Here is a 21,899-nt window from a genome sequence, read left to right on the forward strand (position 1 = left end):
ATTTGCCTCCATACCTCAGTCAATTCAATTCACTGCAAACTGCTAATTACAGGTGAAAGAAAATCTTGTACGGCAAGGTGTTTTGACATTACAACAGCACTACTTTTCCAGTCCTACAATGTGCTATCCAGCTGAAAGCACATTGTAAAACAAATGTCTTACAATAACATGCCAGTATTTGCCCGCATGTTAAGCCGGCAAATACTGTTGTTTCTATGTTTGAGACTTTTATTTTGAAGTATGCAAGGAAGCTTCCCTGTTAGACTGACAAAGTCAGCTAATACAGACTCAAACGGATTAAGTATAGAAAAGGACTTTCAATCAATTTTTTTCAGAATTTCAGTCATGAGGCTTTGGTTTTAAGTTGGTATAAACAGAAGCTTTCATATATTTACAGCGTTCATACACTATAGACAGTATCTGATTAATAGCTACATATTGAAATTAACCTAACAACTACAGTAACTCATAAAAAAGAGCCTGGAGTGCAATGTGTCATCTCTAGGTCAAAATCTAATTTATCAAAGATAATTTAGACATTTTCTACTCTGAAATGAGATTCTTCAACACAAATTTTGAGAATCATAAAAATCCAAATAAACATCTTTTTGATTTTTTAGTATTAGCACCACCTTAAAATTAGGTACATGTAAAATATAACAATATACTAGACATGATTGCTCTACACCTATTACAGAGCTTTTAAAAACAATTTTATTCTATTTTTTAAGTTAAAATAAAAAAACAAAAAACTGAGATTCTAAATTTTTTGAATGCAAAAATTTTGTCTAGTGAATCTTGTCTCATTAGTTGAATGAATTGTTACAACTTTGCTGTTTGGTGTTCAGAATGTTTCAAAGTGGATAGATATTGATACTTAAATAAATATACAAAGTAAATACAAAAATAATGTATTGAAATAATAAAAAAAATACCTAAAATTAGGGACGAAACTATAGTACATTCTCTACAGTTCATTGAATTAACTGAACACAAGACATTCCAGCTTCAGTCAGCAAAAGCTGCTTCTCCGACACACTTGAATTCAGTTAGTGACCACTTACTGAAAAATATTGTTTTTTGTTTATTAAATGAAACAAAAATAAATATTTTTAATTTAAAAAGAAACAAATGAACAAACAGCCTACTCATTGTTTCCCTTGCTTTGAGTAAAGTTAAAATCAGGTTTGTGACATTTGTTTTAATAATAAAAAAATATTCATACTCCTGTCAAATTTTGGTTTACAGTTTACATTTTAAAATTGACCAGCACTCTTTTTATGTTTTCAAGTAATATTAATGTTTAGGAGTGACCTAGAAAAAGGAACATTTTATTCACGATATGTCGCCCTACTCTCATTTGGCTTAGTATTACTGTAGAGGTGTGTGCTTGCTTATGGACGTAATGCCTGAGCCATGCCTAAAACTTATGCAATAACCAGTTAAACAGGAGTGTCAATTATGCGTTTGCTGTAGTTATAATAGAAAAGAAAAAAAAAAACATCAAAACAAACCAGTTCCTAATTCCATCCAGTCTACATTCAAATGCTTCTGCACTTCACTCTCCCTCATCTACTAATGTTGCATCTGCGAAATACAGCAAACCACTGCGTTTATTAGGCACAAAAAAAAAGCTAAGCCAACTTCTAAAGCTATTACAGTTTGAATAGACAGCTTGATTATTATTTGGAAACATCTCTCTTCCATAAAACATATTTGAGCTGTAGAAAACAAAACAACGAAAAAACTCTGTGTACACGTTACCATATAACAAAGAAGACCTGTCAGAGAAACACTCCATCACCTCCAGGGCTGCTTTTCCGCTCACGCAAACAAACAAACAAACCGCGTCACGTTCGGATGAATCTCAGCAACAGCAGGACACATGCATGACCACCATCAAGGAAATCAGACTGACACCCAGGCTGGCCGGGAAAGAGCCTGAAGCTTCTCACTGTTCCTGGATCTGAGTCATGCTGTCTCACACAGTTGTAACCAGATGAGACAGGAGGATGTAGAGATCCACAGGATGTATTCTGATAACCGAAATACACCCAGTTCTTCTGTTTATAAGTATTAGTCACCAAGAAGTTTTATGTCAGCAAATACTCAAAGGGGTGTTGCTGTAAGTAGTCAAGCAGATGATTGCATTAAGCTCCTCAGATTTCAGCACATGCACTAGAGAACAACACAGGACAAACATGTTTGCTGTTATTTGGAGGCAACATTTATGTTCGAAGGGCGGAGGCTTTGTGGTTTCTGGGTTGAAAGGCATGAACCACACATGTTCACATGGGCTAAAACCTCTTAACTGATATTGTTTCCCAAATTGAAAAGAAACAACCGAGGGAAGATAAAAAAGCTTCAGCATATGAGAGATGTCTGATGTACATTTTGTAGTACTCTATTAAAACCTTTTGCTGTCTTCTTTCATTTGACTTAGAAAGGAGAGGAAACGCACAACAAAAGGGAATAAGCTCTTAGAATACAATGAAATCCAATAGTATTAATACGCCAAAAACATTTTCACATTTTGTCCTGGTACAACAATAAACTTCAGTCTTTTACTGGCAATTTTATGTAACAGACTGACACAAATGAGTCCATAATTGTGAACTGAATGGAAAATGATACACGGTTTGCCAAACAGCTCCCTCAACCCCAACAGCTGTGACATACATTTATACCCTGTCATTTTTTGACACCCCAGATTAAATTCCAATGAAATAAAATCAGTAAATACTGTCCACCTGTGCATGCCTTAATCTCATTATAGATATAGCTGTTCTGTGGAGGTCTTAGAGGTTTATTAGAGAATTAGGAAATAAGGGAACACAACGAACAGGTCCAAGATGAAGATTTGGAGAAGCAATGATAGCCTATAAAACAATACCCACAGCTTTTGACATCTGATGGAGCTATGTTCAAACCATTATCCTAAAATGGAAAGACTCGGACTGCAAACCTGCCAGGATAAAACCGTCCACCTACTTAAACAGACAGATCAGACAAGGAGAGCATTATTCAGAGAAACGAGCAGTGGTGAATCTGAAGGAGCTGCAGAGGTCCACCGCTCAACTGGAAGAATCTGGTGACAGGACGGCTATAAGCCACCCAATCCACAAATATAGTCGTTATGAAAAAATGGCAAGCAGAAAGTCTGTTCTGAAAAGTCATTGAATACAGGACAATCATGAAAGGAAACAAGTTAGGAGTTGCAAAAGTCTTGAGACCGGTATCGAGCTTCATCTCCCAGCAGAACAACCATAAACATCCAGCCAGAGCTGCAACAGAATATAGTTGAAACTATGTGTGTCACAATGGTCCAGTGAAAGTCCACACCTAAGTCTAACTCAAAATTTGTAGAGTTAAAAACTTATGTTTCCAGGTGTTCTCCATCCAAACTATTGGGCTTTTTTTTTTAAAAGAGTAATGGGATAAAAGTCCCTGAATAAATGCAGCAAAGAGGAGCTTATAGGAAACACTGACTTTAATTTTCACTTTACACTACATTTCAGTGGTCTACATAATACAATCGATCAATATACATTGAAGTTTGTGGTTGTAACTTGGCAAAATGTGTAAAAGGTCAAAGAACAAAAATACCTTTGCAAGTCATTGTAATTGAGAAGAACTATACTTACGACCAAGAGATCAGATTAGCATTCTTACAAAATTCAATAAAACCTGAGCCTGATTTAATTTAACCCATGCGGTTACACGATCCACATAGTTACACAGACTGAAAAGGTGCTGAAATCTCTCTGAAACTCACCACAATCAATATTTATAAGACACCTTGAGTGTCTGCTGGCATGTCTGAGGAGCTGACTCACACCTTTCAACTCTCTGTCTGGTTCACTCTCAAGAGAAATAATTTGAGTTCTTGTAAAAGCTGTTTTTTTCCAGCTCTGTACATCTGTGCAGCATCTCTAACTCTAGATGCCAGATATGGTCACTGAGCTCTGACTTTGTATATACAGCCCTGTACAGTCTATGGTCAAAGTGTGCTGCGTTATTGTAACTCCGGCTACAACCAATGAGCAGCCGATGCTAGCGTCAACTTCTCTCTCACCAGTGAGCAGAAAACATTTAGTGTGCTTCATATCTGCTCCTCAAATGTATGCACAAGCCTAACAAGTCTAGTCTTTCATGCATTCGAGCATGGTGATCAGTGGCTGCAAATCTAACTGCAAATTTGTCTCAGATGTGGGCCATTTGCTTCCAATCTTCAAAGGCTAGAGCAGCTGTCTACTTTTGTTTGTAGGGCTTTACATTTTGTATAAATGCCAGAAGCTCATATTTACTCTTTGGCCAAAATAAAGTACAACACTTTATTCTGTCTTTTTGGCCCAAAACCAAGTGTCTTTTTTAACGTGCTGCTATGTTTTGGTCAATCACTCAATCTGTAGGATCCCAAAGTAGACAGAGCTGAGTGACGACAGTATTACCCACAAGAGGTGTTGCACATGTCTACTTCTACTTCCACTGTGCATGCCCCTCTACTTCAGCAACAATATCTATTGTTAATTCAGGGGTAGATCAGCTTCAACAAACTATAGACCCAATACATGTTTATATTTACCTCCTGAATACTAGCTCATGCACTGGTTGGCAGAAACCAGGAAAGAACTCAGCACCACGATAAAACTTTAAACAAATTGAGATAATGCTGATTTTCAAAAAAAAAACAAGCAAACAAAAAATGCTTCCTACAAACCCAGAGTGGGGAGGAATGCTGGAGAAGCACAAAATTTGAGCTGCTTGAGTTCCAGTGTGACGTTTCCACAGTCAGTGCTGATTTGTGGAGCCGTGTCACCTGTTGGTATTGGTCCAATGTGTTTTATCAAGTCCAAAGTCAGAGCAGCAGTTTGGGAGAATACTTTACAGCACGTTCCTCTGCTGACTGGGTTCAAAGACACTCTGACTTCATTTTCCAGACGTGGTATGGACTCCCACACTGCAAAAAGTCCCTCTAACCACTTTAATCATCATATTATCGCTGCTCTTGATTGTCCTGGAAACTCACCAGGAAGGTGAAAGTCACCAGATCCAACAATGCAGACAAGTTGCTCAGCAGGCTGATAGATGATGCAATAAGTCATGCAAAAGGAGCCCAGACCAAGTATTGAGTGCATTTACCCTACAGTACTACATGAAGATGCTGTTTAGTAGGCCAAAATCTGTATTAAAAGTCTTTTTTATTGGTCTTGCGTAATGAAAAAGATTTGATCTCTTTCTGCTTTTTAAACTTGTTTAAAACCACAGTTGTTCTCTTTGGCTTTTAACCCAGAAAGAGAAAGCATCTGTGATTTTTAATTTCTATTTTCTTATAGTTGTCTTATTGTTTTAATATTGTTCTTTGTTTTTATTTTTGTACGGTATTTTGGCCAGCTGCCATTTTGTATTTTAAGTGCCTTAGAAATTAAGTAGTATGGTATTTTTGAGAAACTGTGTTTTTTGCAATAGGTTACGGTGACTAAAATTAGCAAACAACTGAAATGTATTAATGCTGTGTGTAATAAATCTTTATATAATACAGACAATTCACTTTTTCAACTTAAATAATGCATTAAAGAGACTTATTTGTAGTACTGTAATAAGCAAAACTATATCTACTTGCTGTCACATTACGTAGAAGTGCAGCTCATCCTCTATTATCCCCATGTTTCGTTTCCCATTTGAACCAATGATTAATCATCTAATGCCAACAGCAACAGTTCATAGGAACATTGGGTATGTAAATCCTGTTTAGAATCCAGGATTGAAAAGGGCCACATTGTTCTGTGGGTTTATGTTCCAGATTTCCTCTTGAATACTTGGTGACCCCTTTAACCCAGAGTAAATGCTGGGTACTCCCTCCGTGAGCTGCTGTAAACTGTTTCATTTATCATTACTGACATACAGACTTTACTATAAACAAGAAAAGATACAGTACAGGGCTGAAACCCTCCTCGGTGCTCCACTGGGTTCCTGTGTAATAATTCACACCCTGGGATAATTATGCTATGTTCCACAGACAATATTTACCAGCTAAGCTAAACAATGGTCTAAATTGCAAATAGTTGTGGGCAAATTTTTGCCGCTCAGGAAACTTTCCTTCCCGTCCTGTTCTCAAACTCCTAAGGAAAAGAGGAGGTGCTAGTAATAGATCTGACGCTGAAGGATTTTTTTTCATGACACAAACTCCAAAACAGCCAGCCGGGACATCCATGCTGCCACTCATGAACCACTATCACCCTGTTTTTGTCAGAAAGACACTGACCCACCTCCGAGTGTAGGAATAAGAGCAAAATCTGTCCATAAAGTTTATGGAAACAAGTCAGAGGACTGTGGTGGACCTCAGACTGAGAGGCATGCTATCCATCCCACCACAGTTTATTTGTGATGTGGTTTGTTTTAATAGATTCTCTGATGATTCGATGCAAGCAGCCCGCAACCCTCACGACCCTGCTATCGTAAATACAAAAATAAGCATCGGAAAGCGCTCTGGCTGGGGTAGGGTTCCCATGTGGAAGTACAGTAAAGGGAAAAAGAAATAACGTATCTGATTGCGTGTGCTGTGCTGAGGGATGAAGGTTTAAGGGAGAGGGGGCAAAAGATTGATCTGGGACAGTGTGGGAGAGAACGAGGGAACGGGAAAAACACAACAAATGAAAAAAAAAAATGAAGAGCAAGGCCTTGAGAGTCAATATGAATGTGTGTGTGGGAGAGAAACGATACAGTGCTGTACTGCAGGAAAAAGAAAGTCAGCCAGGAGGACGGCAGATCGATTCCTCCCCTGAGCCTCACAACAAACAGACTCTCTTTCACTCTGCATAGTTTACCTCAGCTGCAGCCTGATATCGTCCCATCAGCACTTCATGTCAGCCATACCCTCCTACCACGTCTTTGTCTTAGGCATTGCTAAAGCAGATGTATACAAAAATATATAGAAAGAAAGAAATCCTCAATTTTTACTTAATTTTCAGCAAATCCATGGTTTAATATTAATAATTAAAAAAACATGAAAGCTATGAGTCAGACTATCCTGTAAAATCAATCAATCTCCTTAGAACATGTCATGCTCAGGTTTTCTATTCGGTCAGATTTGTTTTTGTTGTAAATTGTAACGTGATCCAGATTTTCCCAGGGGAAAAAAAAAGCTTTTATGTGGATATTTCTAGTAACGTCTGAGTTCATTTAAAAATGTCAGTTAGCTTTTTTTCCATTTTTATTTGTAATCATGAAAATAAAATGTATGGCAGCAACAAAGCATTTAAGCTTTGTGAGAAAAATGTTTCAGTAAATTTTGTTTTGACAACTAAATGTTGGTCATTTCACACCTTTGTAGCATAAGTCCAAACAACCTTGGAAGGTCCTATGCATCAATTTGAAACATTTTTTCCTATCATGAGTTCTCTGTTTACTGTAAGCATTTGCAGCTCCAATAATGATGTTCTAATGAACATCTAATGATGACTTTGATTTGATCAGGGTTCATATTTCATAAGCCGTAATCAGAACCACAATCAATGCAAGTAAAGAATAATACAACAATTTTTGAAAATACACTACAAAATTAAATCATATATAGAAGTTTAGCCTTTTAATGAGAACTCATTTCCATTATATTACCTAATTACAAATATCAATAAAATGACGCACAGCTACTTATGCACATGGTGACGAAGTGTTAATGTCCAGAAGCAAGCAGAAATTTGAAGGAATGAAATGGCAAGGGTTGGGTAGAAAATGTCAAAGGGGCCAAACTGACCTGGAGCCCAATGAAACACATGGAAGTGGTTTGTGAAGAGGACCAGTGCATACCGGAATGGCCAGATATCATTATCAGAGATCAGACCAAGTTAAAATAAAAACCATCTGGTCTGGTCAATGTGTTGAATTAAGCTCCAAAGGTTTCCTGCAAAACTGCCGGTTCACAAGCTACGTTTGCTAATAGATAAAAATATAAATCAACCTCATACTGCCAGTTATAGTACAGTCTATCCTACTGCCATCATTCAGAAGGAAGAAAGGTAATCCCAAAGATCGGCAGTCAACTCCACAATACTGACAAATCATTTAACAATTTAGGTCTTGCAGGCGGAATATACCTTTTACCCATTTTACAAACAAGGAATATGCACAGGAACCAATAAGATGAAAACATTCATTCAGAAATCTAAATAGATTCAGACCATTATGCAAATCCTGTCATAGTTAAATTTACTTTACCATCATCAGTCACCGCACAATTAACCCTGGCTTGGGAAAGATGCAAAGATTTGCAGTGTTGCAATGCAATGTATCACAATCTTTGTTAAAATCTGTCAGTCACTTGCTAATCCATCTACCGGACATAATTGTATTTGTATGAATTTAATTTATTGCTCTATTGTGTGTTATTGAAAATTAGTTGGATCTTTTTGTCATGTAAATGCTCTTGTTGCGTATTTGTTGTAAATTGGCACTGATCAACTCCATTCATGAGCCTTTTGTGATGTCACTGACCCAAATATGTACAAAATAGTGTTTGCATTTTTTCTTCTTCAGTACATTTGTAATTAAATCAGCCATTTCTGAAATTTTGCACTGGAAATCCAAACTTTATTACTCACCTTTAATTTTTAAAAAATATAGCACTCAATAAATCTTTAAGACTGAACTGAACCATCATAAAGTTGGACAGCTAGGGAGTATGTTAATTATTTAGCTGTGGCAGAAATGCAAGTCAGGATCTCATGAAATCATCTTGCTACTAAAATATGTCTGAACACACTGCAGAAGGGAAACCACAGAACACATACTCATCTCTAACTTGTGGCCTTCTACCGACCTGCAGGACAGATAAACACCCAAACATTTTCATAGACCTCCAGACTTTTAATATCTGTCTCACACACACTGCAACTCCTCCACTTAGGTCACATTCCTCACAGGGACACTGTTACAGCCACTCAATAGAGAGGACAGTGCAGAAGCCCTCTTGTTATCAGAAAGTGTGTTTACAGCCTGATTTCCGGTCACGGCTTACTAACTAAATTACTGCAGATATAATGTGAGTGTTTGTGTGTGTTTCAGAGAGAAGGGGCTCAGTCAGACCGGAGACACAGTGAGGTCAGGGCCTTTTCTCTCAGGGTTTGGCACCGCTTTGCTCCTATTCTTGCCCTTTCTGCCAGTCAGCCCGAACTCCCGAGAAGCTCCAATATTAATGCTCCCTTCAGTTTGTGTTTATGAGGCCGCCTGACGAGCATAACAAGTCTTTTTTTTTTCCCTTCTTTTGTAATTCTCTTGTTAGATACGGGCCTGCAGCTGCCCCGCTGACAGCTGGCAAAAGCATTTTGGAGATTCAAATCCTGTGCGCAAAACCCGCCGCGACTATTTGGAAACAACTCCAGAAAAGTGGAGGCTGTTTTCAATGCAGACCGAATGATCTGGACGGGCAATTCACTTACCCGTCGCTGAAACCCCCTGCATTTTTTCCACAAAGTTTCTCTCAGGTCCTCCCTTGCTGAAGTCGTCTTTTTTCTCGGAGAAACTGGCAGCAACAGCGGTGGCTCCAGCGTACCGCGGACTAACAAAACTCTTAAGAGCGCTCCTCTTCTCCTCTTCGCCGACAAAAACTAACAGAGACACTGGGGACGCTTCATTTTGTCCTAATGTACAAAAAAAATGTTATCCGGGTCAGATTTTGTGCCGAATTAGAGTCCTGTATTCCTCCATGTAGCCCTTTCTCCTCCCCTCTCCTCCGGAGGCTGAACTCTCTCCTCTCCGTGCCGCTGGAAAAATGAATTGCGCGTTCCCGTCTGTGCAAGGCGCAAGCACGACAATCCCATTCATTTATATGTAGAATTGAGACTATAGAAAATAACCATTAAAAGCTAGAGGTGTATCTTTTAACAATTGAATGTGTTTAAGCTCTATAAAACTAATACAGATAGAGTTTAATGTCAAACACTTAGCAGCAATGGCGCTACCAAGGAGGAGCCAGGAGGTTTGACCCTAACCAATCACAATGAACTGTTTTAGGTTTGCAGTTGAAAGAGAGAAGGGTAAGCTTAAAATATAAAGTGAAGTGATAATGGTTTAAAAATCGATGTTTTTAAAATTAATTAAGTCCTTTGATACAGTGAATTTCCAGTACTTATATTGTTATAGGGACAATAGTTCCACACAAATAGCTAAAATCTGCACATATTTGGAACCCACCTCTTAACAAGTTACATACTGTAATTGTCTGTTTTAATAGTTTAAACACCAAGTATACCTTAGTATTCATTAACACGTATGGTAGAGACTGTTTTTGCACTGCCACAGAACCTAATAAGGTCTTCCTTATTTCCACTGTTCAGACAACCTTAAACCCCCATTGGATATCAAGTCCAATGAAAATTAAAGGTACTCAGTCTGAAAACACTCCTGTATCTCAGCTTCCCATGCTGCATTATCTTTAGCATATTTTAAATGTGCTTCATGGAAAAAACAAAATCCACAAATAGGCAAACTTTCTGTGAATAATGTGGAGTTGCGCTTCACAGGAAAATCAATGAATATAGAACAACAAATAGGCTTGGGTTCACTGTATCTCCATATTTCGAACTACTTAAGCCTGGGTTTTGCCTTGAAAGTCAATTTGCTAGCTAAACAGAGCTAATCTTCGCTACTATGCTAATAGCATGTTCAAATGAACTGATATGCTATATTTAGCTAGTAAGCTAGCCTCAACCATTATTAGCACGTTAACTATACATACTCTAACAATATGAAAATACATGACACGTAACATGAAATTGTAACATAAATAAATATTTGAAGCTGAAGTCATGAGGTGGCAAAGGTGGCAGAGTTTGCCCTGCAATCAGTGAGTCACTAGTTAAATTCTCAGTCCATGTTGTTTATGTTCTTAGGCAAGATGCTTCACCCACCTTTCCTGCTGGTGTTGGTCAGAAACACTGATGGTGCAAAACTGCAGCCTCACTTCTGTTAAATAGTGGCTATTATCCAGAAGCTTACCAGCATCAGTGTTTGAATGTGTCCTTCCAGATCTCAATTTGACATATCAATAAAATTTATTATTATAAAGAGCTGAACACTTAGATATAGCAAAAGTTGAAATAACATAAATGTTTCAAAGTAAATAGAGGTAAAAAAAAAACAACAACAAAACAAAACACACAGAAGAATCTCAGTAGCATGGATGTTCTAAAGTTGTATCAAACTTTATCCTTTTGCTTATTTTAATTCATTATTGCTTTCTATTTTTAAGCACTGCTGTATCTTCAGCCATGACATGCCCACTGGCACAGAGGCATGACACTGGCTGTCACGTGAAGTCATGAAAAGGATGAAGAGGCCCGTTTCAATAGGCGGCTCTGCATGGAGAGCTCCACATCTGCCAAGTAGTGTGGAAAAAATCTTGGAGCACAAACTGGGACAAGGTTTCCATGTCACTGCACAGGCTTTCTCCTGATCTTCTAACTGATTCCAAGTTTTCAGAGTATTCAGTGATTGCTGTGAACTTAATAAGCAAGAAGAAATGGACAAGGGAGGAAAAATGCTGGGATTTGCCGTCTTGGTAAAGTAAAGCCCTTTTATTTGTGTTTACTTTCATCATTTTTATCTAAAAGTTGAGGTCAAGTGGTGCTAAAGTAAAGAAGAAAGTTATTTTGTCATTTTATACTTGATTTGCCATAGATTCATTTTAATTTATATTGCCACTTGTCATATCTAAGTTAAATCTTAAAAGCCTTCTAAACAATAGCCTACAAATGGTTTGATTGAACAGAAAACAATAGGATTATGAAAAAAAATGCGTAAAAAATCTATGAACAAACAGATGTATAACCATGTTTAATCTTCTCCAGCATTTTGATGCTATATTATGTATTTCTCTCCCTCTCTCAACGCCTTACACATTTTTTAGCTCTGAGATTTATTGTCGAAATCCTCCAGGTCCCAAACCATTGTGCTGACAACATCCAACCACCTTAACTGTAAGTAACATAGTTACAGCTCCACCCTAAACACCTGCCATAACAAAAACAACAGGCTCATCTGGTGATGGATGATTAATAATTCAATGTTAGTCACAGAAGCATCTACAGTGATTAATCTTTTCATCGTCACATTAACCACATGAAATCCTTCTTTACTAATATTTTCTACAGCCAATCCTTAGAGGTGTGTGGCTGCTATCAATCCCTACGCCTCTCTGTGTTTGCACTCACTCCTCCTCCTCCATTCATTCGAAACTTGTCTATTCAGACACGCACCATTAAGTTCTTTGTTGCAGCTGCTTTGGCTGCACGCTTGCCTTTGGCTTGGATCGAAACAGACAACAGCAGAGTCTCTAAATGAATGTCTTCCTCTGTTTAGAACCTTCTCCCTGACCTGTACTTCTCTTTTTAGATCCATCGCTACAATCAGAAAAAATGAGGTGTACTCTGATTTCAAAAAATGTTATTTTCTTTCATTATTTGCTTTGGATTCATTCTAAGCATGTTACCAGAGAGAGGGTTTTGATGGTGAATGAACTCGTGTTTGTTATAGCAGAGGCCTCAGCTCCTTCTAATGCTTTGAACGGCCTGTCAGTACGAATGGAGCATGCTGGTCCACAGAAAGGAGAACGTCAAAGAGCTCTCTGGGAGAAGTCCTCTGTTTCCCTCCCCTGAAGTTCATCCACTCACAACTACAGAGCAGAGAGAACATTCATGAAGAGAAAAAATAAAGAGAGGGTAAAAATGTTAACAGGAAGAGGGGGAAATGTGAGAGACAAAAGACAATTAGGAAAAAAAGATCGGAGCATCCAAGTTGAACAATGGGTGTGAAAGCCAACACGTGTTGGAGATCAGCTTTTTACACTCATCTGAAGCCATCTGGGTGTAAATATAAATACACCAATCATATGGATGATCACACTACACAGACATGCCACTCTGTAGCTTTTCACTACTTTTCATGTGCAAATTAAAACCTCACACTGTGGTTATCAACATCTCGTCTGATATTTGGCTCAGGCAAAGCTGCTGATTAGAGATAGTAGTAGAGACATTTAAAACCTCTGTCTACGTTAAGTTTAGGGAAAGAAGCTGAGATCACACTCCATAGCTAAGACACGCCTCACCCTTCTTTTAATTAAATTATATCTGCCTCACTAGTGCAGTACAGAAATGTGATTTTTGTTTGTGTGTTCATTGAAAACCGGTCTATGTGAAGCACGTGTGCTGTTGACCATCTGATCACAGCTGCTTGGTCCTTCAGGCTCCATGTAGATTTATCACATGGCAGCACAGTCTGATTCACATGAAAAAAAAAGACTCTTTGTGAGAGCTGAAGAAACACTCTTGTTTTTTTTTTAAGGCAAATACTCACCGTTGTGGTAAGTTACCGTTCTTGATGCGGAAACAGTTGTAGTATAGTGACCCCATGTGGCAGATTTTAAAAGTGCGCCAGATATGAGAGGCGAAACAGCTGCTGTAATAGGCGGACTCCGCTTCCGTAGAGTCTAAATAGAACCAGAACACCTGTATATTAAAAGGGCAGGACTAATGGCATGCCGACCCACATTTCTACTGTCAGCTGTGGGTGGATTTGAGAAGGGAGTGGCACTAACAAAAGCTCCAATATTAACCCCCGTACTGACCTCCTCTCTGGCTCTCAGTAATTCAATGATATTCACTTCAATCAGCGCTGCATATGGCAAATGGGAGCAACTGGTTCATCATGGCAGTGTGTCAGGGTGACATGATTCATATTATGGATCTCATGGCTAATCCTACATAATGTTAGCAGCTGCGTTAATATTAGGTTTCTCATGCTTACTGTTATGTGATCTAGTCATTTCTCTTTCAAGTATATATATTTTTTGCATTTATTGTGCAACCACAGTACCCAATAAATTTTATTGGTATTTTATGCAACAGACTAACACAAATAAGTGTAGAATTGTAGAAAAGCGGGAAGAAAACTTTTTACCTTTTTTTAATATATATACTGTATATATATATATATATATATATAAATACTTTTGTTTCCAGCCTCTAAATAAAATCTTGTGCAACCAACCTCAATGAGGAGTATTGCACTCTTGCAAGCATACTGAGACAACATGGTTTTATCAGAGAAGCAGAAAAAAGTCCAATTAGACTCTGGAGGAGCTGCAAAGATCTCCCACTCAGGTGGAAACATCTTTTGAAATGATGTCTAATCATGAACGCCACACATCTGTTCCTTATAGAGGGGTGGCAAAAGGAAAGTCTTTGTTGAAAGAAAACAACAAGGAATAACTTCTAACATATAGATCACCACGTAATACATGTATTTACTAATCTATCTGATTTAAAGATTAGTTTGATGATCTGAAATATTTAAGTGAGACAAAAAAGCAAAAACAGAAAAATCTGTAAGCAGACACATTACAGCTTTGCATTAAAGGGTCACACTGCAACCTCTTAAAGTTGATTAAAATAATATCCAATATCTACAAATCACATCAGATAATGTCTGATTTTCTGTTTGTCTCTTTAGCTCTGGAAAGTATTAATTAGTCGGAAAGCCGGTCTCCACAGCCTGGAAAAAAAATTATCTTGAATGACTGTAGGTCAAACTTTATTCGATCATGTGTAGGCGTATCACCAGACCGAAGTGAGGAAATGGAGTGAAGCAGGAGAGGGAAGGACAAAGGGGGAGGAGAGAGATTTAAGTGAGACAGCAGAAAAAAATACAGGGAGAAGAGCTGAGAAGGGGGATGGAGGTGCCTTTGTGTGTAATGTGATCACATCCTGGATCCCACTTGGACAGCTGGGAATCCCCTTCCTTCCCCCCTGACTTCCAGCTGGGAACACTCAGACGACACATCAGAGCAGGAGAAAATAGACGTTAACCCTTCATCCTCTCCTGCTGTGCATGAGCTATAAATAACAACACAGAAACAAAGTGGAACTTAGTCACATTTATTGATTTTAACCAGTATGACTCCCCTTACACAGCCACCCCACCTCTCAACTAGAAAACAAACACTTTTAGCGCAATAATTCAGCAGTAATACATCAAACTCAACTCGCTTCTTTTATTTCCCGGACAAAACTTTACATGTTTGTTTTCAATCCTGTGTAAAGGTCCCATGACTGAGGAACATGCATATTTAGCTGGAATCAATATGCCACTAATCATAATGCACATTATTGATAAGAATACAGTACTGCATGACAGTTCAAATAAATACCAACATACAGGTGAAGTGGTTATTTTATATAAAGATATCAAACTCTTATGGATCAATACTGAAAGACAATATGACAATAGTTTGCACTGCTAATTTTATTATCACAATGCTATAGCTTCCAGCAAACAGAAAACTTTTCAGTTGAAAAAAATAAAAAAGTAAAACAGCATCTGAATTGCACTTTAATTGTTCAGCTTTATCTCCATATTGGTAACTTTTAACGCCTCAACAAGCAAGCATTGGCTGTAATGACACTATTCAAGCTTGTTGATGCTAATTTTTGTTTTCTGTTTACTGAAAACGTAAATGTTGAAAACATGATGTAAAAAAAGAGATAATAATAAAAAACAAACTTAAAAAGAGACAAAAAGAAAAGAAAAAAAATGTGCTCCAAGCACATTTTTTTTCCAACAATACTATTAAGATCACATTACCTTCACCAAACACAGCTAGAGATGCGTAGATGTTTCCAAATGTACACCGATTTGCCCCTCAGCACATTTAGTTCAACAACAGGAGGCCAAAGGAATTCTTTTGGTTCCCAAAGTTTGGTACAAAAAAAAAACAAGCAAACAAAAAAAAACAACAACCTTTTCTTAATACCCCTGAATTGCTTGATCACTGACCTGCACAATTCAATACAATTTTAGTTATTGAGCTCATTTTAAAACTATTACCTCTCTCACGCAGAAAAAGGGGCTGAAATCACTTTGCTCTTTATTGCTGCTCATAGTCAGTTCAAACCCCATGTCCCTCGCCTATAAAAAAAAAACAACAACAAAAAAACGTGAAATCCTAATCTAAGATTCTCCCTTGAAACAATGAAAGGCACTACTGGTCAGAAACAAAGTACTAAACAAACCAACTGAACATAAAAACCCAAAAGCCCAGGTGCCCGCTCGCACGGAGAGCCGCGGCTGCCTCGTCTTCTTTCCGAGTTCTGATTCTTGTCGACCTAAACGGTGTGCCAATATTTGGCACGATAAACGAAGAGAGAATGAAGCAATTCCAATTTGGAATTTAATAGTCGCAACTTGCAGAGAATTCTGAAGGCCAGTGATCGGTTTCGATGGAACGCCCTCGGTAAGAAGCTCGGAGAAAACCTCGTCAAGCCAACCCGAATTTTATCTCCCGAACACAACTTACCCATTTGAATCAGAGCGTTGTCAAGTTTCATTGTGTAAAATTTTTTGTACTATTCCTAGGAATAATAAATACATGAAAAAACCCCAGAATCTGATCACCCTGGATTTTTTTTTTATATAGACCATGGCAGTAGAACGAACATACAAAGAAAAAAACAACATAACATGTAAAATGTAATAAAACAAGTTAAGAATGGTTACTTGATGGATAAAATCTTGAGGACAGACTCATAATAGTACTCTTATGGTTTGTGGAGCATTTACTCAAGTAATTAGTATATTTAATCTGTGTTAAACTTGCGTTGGTTGACTCACAAACCATAGTACTACCACGCTTTCCTATTAGGTTAACAATAATATGTTATAATCCTATATAATCAAAGTGCACATAGAGAAAAACTAAAATAAAAAAAGTAAAATAAAAACAGCTTGTTTACAATGAGAAACAGCCACATGTCCCCTGGCTTCTAATTGGACGGTTAGATTAGCCAATCATAATCTGTTTCAGAAGGTTCACTGGACTTGTGAGAAGTTTGCTTCCAGCAGCGATGCACTATTTAAAAAAAAAAAAAAAAAGATTTGATGTGCCACATTTAAGTGTTCAGATGTAGAAGACAGACAAGTTTTTTAGTCTTTACGTCCAAATCGGCTACAGTTCTAAGAGTTTTTGAAGCTGCAAGGGATAACTCTGTGTCGGTACTCCGTCGTCCTCAAGGAATTACTGTAAAATTACTGCAAAATGGAGACATAAAGAAATTATCAGCATTGTTAGCATTCAGGTAGTCTGAAAGCAGCTGTCGGTAAAGTCAGGTGATGAAGAAGACGGCAGCCAGTGTTAGTCAAAGCAGCAGAAGGCGAGTTTAGGAGCTCAAAGCCAAATATGGTCTCATTTTGAAGTTTTTCCAATAAATTAAAATTGGAACTGCGCACACACTGCATTTTACCCCGCAAGCGCAATTAGGAAGCCAAAAATTGTCACAAGGACTGTGAACCTTTCTTCTGAAGACAGTGATGAGGCCACAGAGAGATGCCATGCGGGTTAATGAAAAACGAGTAAAGTTTTCACATGCAGGCTTTAACGAACAAATACAAGACGTGATTTAAGGTGAAAACTCAGAGGTGGTGAGGGAAAAGCCTACAGGCGGAGGTAGGAGGAGCTGCACAGGTGCCATATTGTAATGACACCAGATTAGTTAAACACATTGATTTCAAATTCGACGGGGCAGTCGACACTCGTCTAAGGATTCTAGTCACAATCACATCCTGAGATCTATCTACAGCTCAGTGAAACCACAGGGCCTATACATGGGAGAAGGTTAGATCATTTAAATCAATGTCCTTGGGTCAACCGAGTGACCGTTTATCGGTTTCCTGCCTCTAAATATCACCAGGAGTTTCTCCCTCTGGAAAATCCTGGACTTGTTTCTACACATTATTAGACAGACATCTGGTTTTCCCATCTAACGCGTAGGTCTCCCTCCTTTTCAGCACAAACTGATAGAAACTGAATGCATTCTACTTGTATGTTGAGTGATTATAAAACATAGAAGTAACCGACCTCTAAGGAGGCTCGTTTTTTCATTACGTCGTACAACAGCCTCGAGTGCTTTGTGCTGTGGCCTACTGATGCACGCTCAAGCAGGGTTGATCACCAACAGTTTTCCTTTTTTTTTAATTAGGAATCAATCCGCATTGCATCGTATCAAAGATGGTGGAATACTGTCGTAGGATCCTGCAAGATCGCAACCTGAAGGAATATATCAAGAATATAGAGTTTAACATAGAGCTTTGTAGTGTTAGAAAATGGTACAATTTTTAAAAAACCTTGCAGGATCACCTTCCATCAACCCTGCTTTTAACATCATAAAGCAAACATGTTTATGATCCACAAGCGGTACATGGATTTAATAAACACAAGCCCCACTTTTATTCTTTTTTACTATTTGCTTAATACTAGCTTGCAATGGTTTAAAGCTATTGTAAATACTAAAACAGTGTGCGGTGTCGTTCTCGCACACCAAACGATACAGAAATGAGAGGCCCTCGATGCGCAAATGGTTAAAAACATACCGCACACACACATATCCACGCATACACACATGAGGGCCCCTTCACTTCCAACACTGAGATATACACACGCAGCGTAACGAGAGGATGTTACCTGACAGAAATATTTTCCTCACAAGTCCTCTTTCTAGTTAAAGGGTGATTGGTGATGCTGAGGGAGCAAGCTGCTGACAATCTACGAGAGAGAAGGCGGTTATAGCTAACAAGACACTCAGATTGAAGACATAAGGAGAGCTCATTTTTAGCTGTAGGTATGGGCTGGTTACTGGCATCAAGGTGTGCCATGACTTTTAAAAGGTACGGTTTCAAACTTAGCGATGCTCCTCTAACAGCTAGCTATGAGCTATGTACAGGTTTTAGTGGCAATAGGAACATGTATTCATTTCTGTCTTAAACAAAAAGAATTTAACATGTTACATAATCATGTTCAAAACTAGTCATATTCCTGGCAGATGTAGATTTCAAGGGATCGTTTGGTAATGTTTTGAAGCCGGCCAGAGTCTTGACTTGAGGGCTTCTATCATCTCAAGAGTTGGAGCTCATTGTTAAATGCTCAAAAATATCAGTGTCAACACTCATGACAAGCCTTTAGCTGCCAAGAAAGGCTTTTCCATTGATTATTTAGAGAGGTGTGGATATTTTGATATGACATTTTATAAATAAGAAGACTTTTTCTTTTGTTTTTCTTCAAAAGTCAAAAATGCCTTTGAACTTTGTTTTGTCTTTTGGGAGACTGTTGCTTCATTTACAACCAGAAAGTCGCTTCCTGGATTAAGAAAAATTATTTTAAATCTATGTCCGGCAGGAATGTGAATATTTTTCAGTTCAATTCAATAATTTTGAGCCAAGCTATACATTTTTCTTTTTGAGTTCCATAAAAAAAAAACAGTGAAATTTTTCCTCAATCTTATACAGCTGTGGCTACAATGTAGCTTATAACCATCAGGATGGGTGAATGACTAAAGGTAGCATGAAGCACTTTGGGGTCCTCTGGACTTGAAAAATGTGCTATTCAAGTACAGGCTATTTACTATTTACCATTTAAACTATGAACATCTGGAACCGGCCCATGCCTACTCGGTCACATGACTTTATGTTCTCTATTATATACTGGCAAGCTATGGCGTGATCTCCTACAGGTAAAGCAGGAACATGATAATGAGTGGGGGAGAGCCGAGACATGAGGACAGGGCTTTGCATCATCAACAGATAAATACACTGAATGTTTGCGTCGACAGGCACTTTCGCCGAGCAGTCAGTTTTGCTTAATCCAAATTTGAGGAAGTTCCTCTTGAAATACTTTGTGCTCTTCCAGAATTTTGCTGATTATTTAAAAAATAACCTTTGAACAAAACTATATTGTATCTCTGTTCACAGTAAAACAGAAGAAGTAACCTGAGGCACCTATGTTGAAGTGCACTTAATTTGGATGCGAAGATCGATTTGTCAAACGTTCTCCTTCTCTCTCTCTTGTGATATGGCTCTGATAGGACCCAATGTGACATGTAGGGTCGCGCGGAACTCACAGCCCCTCCTGTGTTTCACCGTACACCGATTAACTGGGATTTTTGCAATGTAGAGCCCTGCATTTCATCTGATAACACACCTGATGACAGAAAATAACGGTAAATCTTTTTTAAGCATTTTCAGCTGCAAAGCCATGCAATCCTACTGACGTTATTGTATTGGTGTGCTAGCATCACAGCTTTAAACTGATCCTGAAAAATACACCTGCGGTCACAGATGCTCCTTTTTCTGTCCGAACCTTTTCATTATAAAAGCAAGAAACTCCCCCCCCCCTTCTCAGTTTAAATTGGTACATAGATCCATTTTGATGCTCCCCTAGCCACAAAGCAGAGGGAACTTGCATATTTTAGTTCATTTTCTTGTAAACATCAGTTACTTGATTTAAACAATGGGCTGTCGCATACAGGAGTCCCTGGTCAGGATGGAAAGGAAGGGAGAGAAGTTAAGGGCTATTTTCATCAAAGGAGCACCAACAGACACGCCAAACAGAGGATGTCGATCAGTCCGACATCTTTACATGCCTCCACACCCCCCACCATGTGTTTATGTTACTGGGCCAGAACAGATAAACACAGAAGCTGCAACCTTTTACATCATAGGTACAGCACCATGACAGCGGAAAGAATAGACACTCCATAAAATCCACAACACCCCCCCATTATAACCAGGGCCCTTGAACCCACATGCCAGTTATGTCTACTACAGTCCACAGCACACTGTACATACATCTGCATTCCCCTAAGCGGTTACACGAGCACAAACGAGCAGCTGGTTAGTAACGCAGCAGTCCCTAGAGGAGAGCAGGCTGGCCGGGGAGCAAAGCGAGCGAGTGGGGCTCTTTTACACTAAGGGCAGGGAGGGTTCGGCCCCCCACCCCGCCCTCTGTACACAGCAGTCCAGCTGGACGTCCGAGCCGCCTCTCAGTCGCAGTAGATCTTGTACTTCTCACTGCAGAAGATGGCGGGGCCTCCCAGGATGCCGTTGGGCATGGTGTTGTTGAGCTCGGGTCGACCGGAGCCAGAGCAGGTGAGACTCTGACTTACATGGGGGTTGCTGGTGGCGGTGGTGCCGGCAGCCTTGCTGCGGGCCTTGGAGCGCCCGCTGTTGCCGCCGCGTCGGGTTTGCTCATGGTCGAACTCCAGGTCCTCCAGGCGCTGCGTCAGCGCCAGCTTCTGCTGGATGGCCATCCTCAGCAGAGAGTTGAGGGTCTTCTTCTCGTCCTCGGCTGCAGCCAGCTGCCTCTGCATCTCCTCCAGCTGGGTGACATATTCGTCACAGCTGCAGGAGGGAAGCAAAAAGGAAAACGTGAAGCTTGACCTGCAGGTTCACCACAACCTGAATTTCTCACAAAACTTTCTAATGACCATTAGACAGCAAATACTTGGTCAGGGATCATTTCGCGTGAATAACTACATCAGTGAGGCAAGGCCCAGGCTGCACACAATCTTTAAACAGTATCAGATTCTGTGCAGAAGAACACCATCTTTGTCAAAGTCCCACTAAACCTAATCTTTAGAAAGATCAAGATTCTCAGTTGTTTTCATAACCAGCAGATGGCAGCAACAAGCCACAAAGCTCAAGCTTGCACACCAAAAATGCTCCTGTAATATTAACTTCTGACTCAATCAGCCATTTTGCCACCTCTGCTACAAATACATCAACTAATATTAAACTAGTATTAAAATAACTTTTAAAAAAGTGAAAGGATCAGAAAAAGACTGTGCTTTATTACTCTCACCAGCTGCAGTGAGACTTCGTTCCACCCTGTCCATCAAACATATTGTCTCAAATATGCAGTATAACTAATAACTGTGTGCAGGACTGCCGCATTATTTCCTGTCCCTCATTCCATGTGTGTCTGTGTCTGTGAATGATTTAAAGCTGGACAGGTAAGAAAACCGGGTCACTCAACAGGATTGGGTTTAGTGGGTTGTATCTCGAGTCTCCATCTGCTG

The 21,899-nt window shown here is 39.0% G+C and overlaps 2 protein-coding genes across 4 annotated transcripts in view; both read right to left on the reverse strand.

Annotated features, from left to right (window-relative positions):
- Positions 1-9,754, reverse strand: part of fgd (faciogenital dysplasia) — a 66,827-nt gene extending 57,073 nt beyond the window's left edge. Inside the window, exon 1 of the mRNA XM_032560669.1 lies at positions 9,438-9,754. Within this exon, the coding sequence (XP_032416560.1) occupies positions 9,438-9,459 (22 nt within the window). The 5' untranslated portion in view covers positions 9,460-9,754. The remainder of the gene's footprint in view (positions 1-9,437) is intronic.
- Positions 9,755-14,917: 5,163 nt separating this feature from the next.
- LOC116718621 (protein bicaudal D homolog 2-like) overlaps positions 14,918-21,899 on the reverse strand; it is a 43,942-nt gene continuing 36,960 nt past the window's right edge. The window contains exons 10-11 of one of the 3 annotated variants that reach the window (XR_004338970.1): positions 18,512-21,222; positions 14,918-17,082 (exon numbers count right to left, since the gene is read on the reverse strand). Coding sequence is in view for 2 of the 3 variants with exons in the window: in XM_032560801.1 (XP_032416692.1) it covers positions 20,865-21,222 (358 nt within the window). In the remaining variant the exon portion in view is untranslated. Of the gene's footprint in view, positions 21,223-21,899 lie in introns of all 3 variants that reach the window. The other 2 variants (XM_032560922.1, XM_032560801.1) reach the window with 2 other exon arrangements.

The sequence above is a fragment of the Xiphophorus hellerii genome, chromosome 1 (genome assembly GCF_003331165.1).
Source record: "Xiphophorus hellerii strain 12219 chromosome 1, Xiphophorus_hellerii-4.1, whole genome shotgun sequence".
In the NCBI taxonomy this organism is placed as follows: domain Eukaryota; kingdom Metazoa; phylum Chordata; class Actinopteri; order Cyprinodontiformes; family Poeciliidae; genus Xiphophorus; species Xiphophorus hellerii.